Source organism: Bos taurus, chromosome 5 (assembly GCF_002263795.3).
Source record: "Bos taurus isolate L1 Dominette 01449 registration number 42190680 breed Hereford chromosome 5, ARS-UCD2.0, whole genome shotgun sequence".
NCBI lineage: Eukaryota > Metazoa > Chordata > Mammalia > Artiodactyla > Bovidae > Bos > Bos taurus.
The window spans coordinates 20,825,057-20,834,611 of record NC_037332.1 but is presented as its reverse complement, the minus strand read 5'-3'; the positions used below and the strand labels follow the sequence as shown (position 1 = coordinate 20,834,611).

The window sequence follows — 9,555 nt, the reverse complement described above, 5'->3', positions numbered from 1 at the left end:
ATCCTGGTAATGTTTAATCAAAGCACATTTACATGATATACTACAATTAGTGCAGTGCTTGACCATACAGATTCCCTGTACTCTTCATCACAGTCCTGTTTAAGGTGTTTGGGCACTGCAGTAACCTCACTAAGAATTTGGGCTCTGAGGTCAAACACGTTTAAACACTAGCCCTTAAATTCACTGACCTCACAAGCTCGGGTAAATTAACGTCTTAGCTTCCTAACCTAGGAAATGTGGTAACCATGCCTACTTCACAGAGCAGGTGTGGGACTTGTGTGCCACGAGCCCACCTGCACAGAAAGCACAAGCAATAAACGTTTGCCATCTTGTTTTATGCATGATGAAACAGAGCTCCAGGAGTTAGAGCAGTGGCCACAAAGTAAGGCGTGGCACCCTGTTTCCGACTCCAGGGGCTTTCTCTTTACCCCTTCCATCACCCCAAAGGCATAGGATATTGTTTTTCAACAGACAAGTTTCTCCCCAACCCCTGCCTCTGGGTTCGGCTGAAGGTGCATCTTCTCTAACTCAGCACCTCAAGATGGTAGGAGGGGGCAAAGGAAAAACCGCCTCAGGCGGTTCCTAACGTGGGCTGCACAAACCCAGCCTCCGCCCTCCCTCCCGCAAAAACTACGTCACAAGCCCCCTGCGAATGTTCACTGGGCACCTGTTCCGGCTGGAACCCCACCTCCACGCCCGGGGAGAACGACCTCAACCCCAATTGGCTGTCTCCCGGGGCGACCAAGGATGCGGTGGGCACGCGGGGCCCCTGGCCGGTATTTAAAGGCTGCCGCGGCCCACGCCACCCCAGTCCGGCCCGGACGGCGACGGTGAAGCACCTGGGTTGAGAGGGAGCAGGAAGGTAACGGCGCGACCCCTGCCTCCCCCCGGCCCCAGCCTGCGCATCCACTGAGGCGGGTGTGAGTGGGACCCGGGAACGGGTCTCACCGCGCGTTGCCCACCAACACCTTCCTCACCCACCATCCTTACCCAGCCCCAGTCCCACCCAACCCGCCTTGGCGAGACAACTCGTGTGCGAAGGATCAGAGATTACGCGGAGAGCGACTGAGCGAGCAGAGAGGCGGGGATCCTTCTGGAGACAAAGGCGTGATCCCAGCGGCGGGCACGTGGTGCTGGGCAGAGAGAAACGAGGCCCTTGAGACCGTCAGATCTGTCCAAACGCGACGACAGCTCCTAGGGCGCTACCGTGTCGACCTCTCGGAGCACCCTGAATCATGACCCAGACCCTCGACACAAAAGAGGATCCTCTTAACCTGGGCGGCGGCTGGGCATCCTCTGCCCCGTTACGCACCTGGTCGTTTGGCCCCCGAAGGCGCAGGGGCGCTCCCGTTTACAGGCGGCGGCCTCGCTACGGCCCCAAGGCCGAATACGAGCCCCCGAGGAAACAGGCGAAGCAGCAATACGGTCCAGGCCCTTGGTTCCAACCACCCTGGCGTCCCTACTGGGCCGTGTATTCTAACTGGGGGCGCTGGAGAGGGCCCTGGTGCCCACCTCCGGCGGGATTCAGGAAGCCCCCGGGCCGGGTGCAAGTGATCCGGGTGTACGGCCTGCATCCGCTCTGCCTTTGCTGCTGCTCCTGCTGCCATGGGCCCTGGAACCCCGGCTGGGCGAGGCCCCCGGGCAGAAAGAAGCGCTGGGGTCGCCGGGGCCGCGGCCTGCGCCGTCACCCTCGCCGCTCCGCCCAGAGGAGCCCTCCGGTGGATCTGAGCACATTGCTGCGGCCGGTCAACCTGTACGGGTGGCGCGCCCCTGGCATGCGGGCGCCGCGCAACACCACGCAGTTCATCATGAACCAGATCTACGAGGACATGCGGCAGCAGGAGAAGCTAGAGCGCCAGCAGGAGGCGCTGCGGGCGCAGCAGGCCCAGGCAGCGAGCACAGCCTCCCCGGAGGGCGCCTTCGGAAACGACGTCCCACCTAGCGGTGGCCAGGAAGACGAGGAGCTGCAAGATACTCTGTACAGCTTTGTGCGGAATCCCTCTCTCGTCTTCAGCCCTGACCCAGATGAGGAAAAGCAGACGGCCACCTCACAGCTGGTGGAGGAGGAAGAGGAAGGGGAGAGAGAAGAGGAGGAGGAGGAGTGGTGTGACGAGGAGGAGTGTGATGGCAAGGAGCTGGAGAGCCAGGAGGAGGACGAAGAGTCAGAGGCCAAAGATGAGGAGGACGAAGAGTCAGAGGCCAAAGATGAGGAGGAGGGCGAAGAGGCTGATTACATGGAGGAGCGGGAGGAGGAAGATGAGGAGGACGAAGCGGAGGAGATAGCAGAGGAAGAAGAGGGGCTGGCGGAGGATGAGCAGACTGAGGAAGAGAATCATTTGCCTCTGGAAATGCCTTTATCATTCCTAGTGGGGGCCGAAGAAGAGAGAGAGAACTTTATGAACTGTACCTATTTAAGCCCCAAACAGGGAATTCCCAAAGTGGCACAGGAAGCTCTCTTCATGGTACAGGACATTAACTGTTAAGACATCAGGAAAGGGATTGAGGAATGCTATGGAACTGATTGAAGGCTAAAATGATTAGCCACTTGTCAAAAACTAATGAAAAAGTGAGTTCCATTAATAAACCTATCATCTTTGGCCATTATAAAACATTTAAAAATTGGTGTGTTGTGTGTATGACTATGGGTGGGGGAGGTAGAGCTTTCAAATATAATTTAACTGGAAATGATTAAAGGCCAAATATTTTATTACTACAGTTTGAATATTTTCATTTGGTGTTTTCTCCTCTAGATGCTTGAGTTTTTTGTTTTTTTTTTAAATAATTCTGGTAATGCTGAAAATGTTTCCTTTTAAACAACTTTATACATCATCTCTACTTAATGAGCTTGGATGAACAGTTATTTTGACTGTTAGATGCCTAAGAAACATGTGCCATGTTTATTAAATGTTCGTCATGACTTTTAACATGAGAGCTGAAACCATTTTAAAATGCCTATTTTAATAATTTAAGATTTTCCACCTTCAGAGTTCATTTTTGAGGGCTGTATTTTGGTAACCCAGTTTGCAGTCTCTTGTGGCATCGCTCATTTATATTCCTTGTTCCACAGTGCTATGGATCTTCCTCAGAAGAACATGAAGTTGCTTCTGTGGAACTGGTTATCTGCCATGGCCTCAGCAATCCATAAATCCATGCATGGAGAGGATTCCCCATGGTCAGAAGTCAACTTGCACACCTAGTTAAAATCTAAGGTAACTGCAAACAATGGAACATAGATTTTGAAGCCTTGTTCCTGGATATATTCCTTGTCATAAGTTCACAGGAATAATAAAAATAGACTTTGCAGAATGAATTTTTTAAAGATGATTGGCCTTTTGGGGGTGGAATATCTTTTTTAAAAATTTTCTTTCCCAATTGTCTTCCTTATAAAGGAGAGTAAAACAAATATGTTTAAGTGCAAGCTTGTGTGAACTAGTTTCTGATGTCTAAACAATTACCTATGGAGAATTCAACATTCAAAATAACAGCTTTTATTCAGACATTTTTAGGAAGTAATACTGTTCTTGGATCCTTGATTCTCATAACTCAATAAAAGTTACAGTCATAGTATATTTCCAAAACTCCCCTAGATGAAGGATTTGAGTCCAGCTTATCAAAAATTACATCTTTTGACAAACTATACTACTAAGTATAGTCTGAACCACCATTCAGTATTTAATGAAAAGAAGACTGTAGGGTCTTCTTTACCTGTAGGGTCATCTCTTACCTGAATGCTGATTTTATTGCAGCTTTTGGGGGTGATAAGCTTAAGCTGTTAAAAAAGATAATAAAATAATTAAAGTGTTGCTGTGCTGCTCAATTCTTATTTTTGAATATCAGACATCTTATTCAGTGGTCAACAGGATGAATGTAAGAAGAAAAACTAACACAAAGATTGTAGGATGATTTTTTAATGACACTAAACAGTCCAAACTACAGCAGTGACTAACCAAACATTTATTATGCTCTTAAGAAATCATTATTTTCTGCAAGATGCAATTTTATGGTGACCTATAAAATTGACCACCCATATACATTTCTAATGCACAGGGAGAAACCAAGAATCCTGCTGCTGATAATGATCAATAAATCCTTACAAGTTACAGTCCAAAATACTTTCTCCAAGATACTCAAGTAATCGCTAAGTTCTCATTAAAGAAACACTTTCATTTAGGACTGAATGAAAGTCCTATCAGTTCACAATCATATCTGGACAGTTCTCAAATTATTCTTACAAAAGATTCCACTTTTACATGACATACTTCAGCACATGTTAATTGCCTCCACATACATAAGACATTATCCACTAGTCTCTGGGAGGGATGCAAATATGAGCAGTGCTCAAGAGTTCAGTTTGGGAATGATTATTTACCAAATAATTATGGAACTACCAGGATCCAGGGACCACAAACAGTGATTAGGATACAATGGCAAATAAGCAAAATCTCCTTTTGTAGTTTAGTCCAAAGGACAGACACTAAATGAAGTTAGTCAAATCGGCCACTGCCAGAATTCTAAAGGAAGTGCAACACTATGAAAGAATGTGTCACAAGGGAGCCCAAAGAGAGAAGCTGGGAATGTTCACTGTGGGGAGAGGGTGACTTGAGGCTAAAGGTAGAGAGCTGGGAGGAGCTTGGTGCCTTGGAGGAACAGTACAGAAGCACCAGAGTGTCCTGAAGGAGCAGCCAGTGAGAAGTGAGAGAGAAACCGTATTATCCACTCATTTCTGCACTATCCATATCTTCTGAATAGTCCAGCAAAAAAAAAAAAAAAAAAATGAAAGGAGAATCTAAGTCATTGGTGAGTCCCTACCTGAGCTTTTTTTTTTTAGCCAGATACTGTGATGGCCCCTGTACTAACCTTGAAGGCTGATATGAAATGATTAAATCATGTCACAGGGTGGGAGGTTTGCACATCCCAGTACACCTATTCCACTTTTCAGAGACCTACCCAACCACTCCCGTGTAATGAAGTGGTCCTGGGCATTGCTGCTCAGCATGACTGGATCACCTTGGAGACGCGCCACACCACTTGATGATTCAAGAGTATCAGCGTTACATATGGCTCAGAATAAACCCCATCTTTAGTTTTAGAGGTAAGTATGCTTGATGAAAATTCACGATTTAAAAAAAAAGTTCTTAAAATCATTTCAAACTTGAGAGGACACAGTGCTAAAGAGCTGCCACTTAGCTGTGTCTTTTAAGTACGGGGTAATATTTGCTTTGTCAACTGTCAGAAAAATGACATTATAAATCATAAGGCCTAGGCTTGATAAAAATTTTTGCTGTCTATTCTCAGGTGTTTTTACACAAGAGATTCTGATATTTTCCTTTCCAGTGACTGACAGCATTTCTTAATTTATCTTCATTACTTTGTCTCCATAGTAACTTAATGGAATTTTTTCCTGTGAAAATATGAGTCCTCTAAGGATGGTAAATACACTTGGCATTTGGAGAGCAACTCTGAATTCTCTGAGAATGGTTTCATAACATTTGCATATGAAGATAAGAGTTATTCCAACATCTTTAGTTTCATTAAAATAAACACTAGAGGTGAAACAACTCAGCTATATCAAACCCACAGAGTCTGGGAAGAAAATGATTCAAATATCACCCTATAGATGTTCTTGGGTCAAGAATAGGATAAGAAAACACAGCTTATTCAGCTTAATTTTTTATTTTAGCAGAATAATAAAATGATATATGCAGCTAAATTACATTTATACAGGTTCACATTAACATAATTGTAATTGAGAATTATTGTTAATATAAATTGGGCTTCCCTGGTGGCTAATATTAATGCTTCTGAATCAATTTGGCCTTGATTATCTGTATATTTAAAGCAAAATCAGCATATGGCTGTATCTTAACTGTTCTAGTAGTAGCAGTTTCACTTTTAGCCAGTTAATGGAACATAACCTGAGCTCAAGGTCAGCTGATGAAAGGGAAGAGTTTGGGCAACTGTGTTGTCACAGCTGCCTAAGAGACTGGTGATGGGTAGTCTTAGGTCTCTGTTTCCAAAGAAATAGTTATCATACCTTATTACTGCTCACACCAATTTGTTGTTGCTATTCACTCAGTCATGTGACCCCATGGACTGCAGCACACCAGGCTTCCCTGTTCATCACCATATCCCTGAATTTGCTCAAACTCATGTCCATTGAGTCAATAATGCCATCCAACCATCGCCTTCTCTGTCGGCCCCTTCTCCTCTTGCCCTTCACCTTCCCCAGAATCAGGGTCTTTTCCAATGAGTCGGCTCTTTGCATCAGGTGGCCAAAGTATTGGAGCTTCAGCATTAGTCCTTCCAATGAATATTCAGGGTTGATTTCCTTTAGGATTGTTTTGATCTCCCTGCTGTCCAAGGGACTCTCTAGAGTCTTCTCCAACACCACAGTTCAAAAGCATCAATTCTTCAGCTCTTAGACTTCTTTATGGTCCAAAATCCATACATGACTACTGGAAAAACCATAGCTTTGACTATATGGACCTTTTTCAACAAAGTGATATCACATCTACACATGACTACTGGAAAAACCATAGGTTTGACTATATGGACCTTTTTCAACAAAGTGATATCTCTGCTTTTCAATATGCTGTCTAGGTTTGTCATAGCTTTTTTCCCAAAGAGCAAGCGTCTTTTAATTTCATGGCTGCAGTCACTGTCCACAGTGAATTTGGAGCCCAAGAAAATAAATTCGGTCACTGTTTACATTATTTCCCCATCTATTTGCCGTGAACTGATGGGACTGGATGCCATGATCTTTGTTTTTTGAATGTTGAGCTTCAAGCCAGCCTTTTCATTCTCCTCTTTCACTTCTTGATGAAATATTTCTCCTTTCTTCACTTTCTGTCATTAGGGTGGTATCATCTGCATATCTGAGGTTATTGATATTTCTCCCTGCAATCTTGATATACCTACTTGTGATACATCCAGCCCGGTATTTTGCATGATGTACTCTGCATATAAGTTAAATAAGCAGGTGACAATATACAGCCTTGACATATTCCTTCCCCAATTTTGAACACACCTATTGTGAAGACCAAATAACCTAATATTTATTTCATTATAGACTATAAATCACTGTTAATTATTGTACACAAATCATCTAAATTTATGAACATTGGGTCTAAATTAACAAGGCTCAGGAGATCTCATTGTAGTTTGTTGGACTGAGATATCTAGATAGTTAATATCAACTGAGCTAAACATGAACCAGCTGGTCCTAGAAATTCAATTTTGGCTTCCAGTTATAAGGAATGTGCAAATGCAGTGGTCTGGCACTTTGGTATTGAAACTGTGGTCCATGAACCAGTATTATGGGAACCACCCAATAGCTTTTTAGAAATGTTGCCCAGGCTCCACCCATATCTACTGAGTTGGAATCTGCTTTGTAGAAAGGCGTCTAAGCACACACATGAGAGACCTAGAAGATCTGTGGTTTAGGGGTTTGTGCATTGCAGAGTCCTTTTGGGAATTTAATAATCAAGACTGTGGTTTGTGGGTTCAATACTTCTGTTTTGTTCTACTTGTGTAACCTAAGGCATGTTCCTGAAATTCTGGCTTCTCATTTTCCTCATCTGTAGTATCTACCTCTTGGGATTAAATGAGATTATGATGATTAAATGAGTCAATGCTTACCACATTCTCAGAACAGTGATACTCAATATCTTCCAGTTATAATAAGTATTTAATAAATGCACAGATGAGACCACTGACATATTATGTGGTATCTAAAAATCATTTGTTAATAATTAGGGCAAGTATAAATGTAATATCTAATGAGACAATTCGAAAAACTGATTCATTACATGTCTTGTTTTCTCTTGGATAACTGCAGTCAGATGTGTTATTCTGAGCTGCATATTTCATTGTGCAGGACTGTAAGAACCAATTAAATCTCTGGAGCTGGACTCATTCCCCAAGTACACTTTCTGCCCTCTGTCTCTTCCCCTTACTGGGTCATGATACTTCCATTCGCTTTATGGCTGATATTAATATTCTAATAGGTAGTGCTAAGAATTACCCACTCGAGTCAGATAATTCCTTTCCATACAGGCAATGCATCTTTTAAAAATCAAAATGCATGTATCATAATGCCTAAAGAGAAAGATTCTATCTTATGCTATACCTCAAGACAATGAAAATTCCAACAAATATGAAATACGTTCTATAAGCCACTTACATAGAACACCTAAGGTATTCAGAACAGAGATCTAAGAATTCAAAAATCATTTAAACATATGCAAGATTTTAACACACATTATCACATATAACCACACTATTAACTAATACTTTATTTTACTTTTACAGATGAAGGACCTTCAATTCAAAGAAGTAAATTATTTTGGAACTTTTGAGTCCTCTATTCTGAGTTCAAAGTTGTGGATCCTGTATGTTATTGGAATACATCTTCCTGTGGTTTTATTTAAAATAAGTTTGCTAGGAATAAAAATTCTTTAATAAATTTAATTTGAGTTCCAAAGAGGGTAGGAAAAAATGCAGTCTCTTCAATGTGGGTTTGGTAACAATGGATCCTAAGGAAGAAACACCGATATCTGTGTTTCAATTTATAATTCTTAGTAGTAGTTTAATAGCTTATATAATTCATGTGATGACAATCTAACAAATTGTTGGTTAAAATTGTGTATGTATACCAATATAATATATAATTATATAATATATAATATAATTACCAATATAATGTTGTGTGTGTATACCAACATAATATACCAATATCACAGTAATCCAATATCACCCAATTCTATGCCCCAACCACTAATGCCAAAGAAGCTGAAGTTGAACAGGTCTATGAAGACCTACAAGATATTCTAGAATTAACACCCAAAAAAGATGTCTTTTTCATCATAGGGGACTGGAATGCAAAAGTAGGAAGTCAAGAGCTACCTGGAGTAACAGAAAAGTTTGGCCTTGGAGTACGAAACAAAGCAGGGCAAAGACTAACAGAGTTTTGCCGAGAGAACACACTGGTCATAGCAAATACCCTCTTCCAACAATACAAGAGACGACTCTACACATGGACATCAACAGATGGTCAACACCGAAATCAGACTAATTATATACTTGGCAACCGAAGGTGGAGGAGCTCTATACAGTCAGCAAAAACCAGACCGGGAGCTGGCTGTGGCTCAGATCATGAACTCCTTATTGCCAAACTCAGACTTAAATTGAAGAAAGTAGGAAAAACCGCTAGACTATTCAGGTATGACCTAAATTAAATCCCTTACAATTATACAGTGGAAGTGATAAATAGATTCAAGGGTTTAGATCTGATAGAGTGCCTAAAGAATTATGGATGGAGATTCGTGACATGTACAGGAGACAGGGAGCAAGACCTTCCCCAAAAAAAAGAAATGCAAAAAGGCAAAATGGTTGTATGAGGAGGCCTTACAAATAGCTGAGAAAAGATGAGAAGCTGAAGGCAAAGGAGAAAAGGAAACATATACCCCTTTGAATGCAGAGTTCCAAAGAATAGCAAGGAGAGATAAGAAAGCCTTCCTCAGTGATCAGTGCAAAGAAATAGAGGAAAACAATAGA

At 42.4% G+C, this 9,555-nt stretch overlaps 1 protein-coding gene across 2 annotated transcripts; it reads left to right on the top strand.

Annotated features, from left to right (window-relative positions):
• The first annotated feature begins 683 nt into the window (after nucleotides 1-683).
• On the top strand, nucleotides 684-8,487 carry CCER1 (coiled-coil glutamate rich protein 1). 2 transcript variants are annotated; one of them, XM_059886728.1, is made up of 4 exons: nucleotides 684-2,566; nucleotides 3,068-3,209; nucleotides 4,940-5,092; nucleotides 8,311-8,487. In XM_059886728.1, the coding sequence occupies exon 1, from the start codon at nucleotides 1,236-1,238 to the stop codon at nucleotides 2,481-2,483; it is 1,248 nt and encodes a 415-aa protein (XP_059742711.1). In that variant the 5' UTR covers nucleotides 684-1,235; the 3' UTR covers nucleotides 2,484-2,566; nucleotides 3,068-3,209; nucleotides 4,940-5,092; nucleotides 8,311-8,487. The 2 variants fall into 2 exon arrangements, with proteins under 2 accessions (XP_059742711.1, NP_001033667.1); NM_001038578.2 differs by lacking the exons at nucleotides 3,068-3,209; nucleotides 4,940-5,092; nucleotides 8,311-8,487 and having other exon boundaries at nucleotides 810-2,619.
• Nucleotides 8,488-9,555: the final 1,068 nt, after the last annotated feature.

Excerpts from the sequence above, each read along its gene's own strand:
- CCER1 (XM_059886728.1), top strand. The coding sequence starts at position 1,236 with ATGACCCAGACCCTCGACACAAAAGAGGATCCTCTTAACCTGGGCGGC.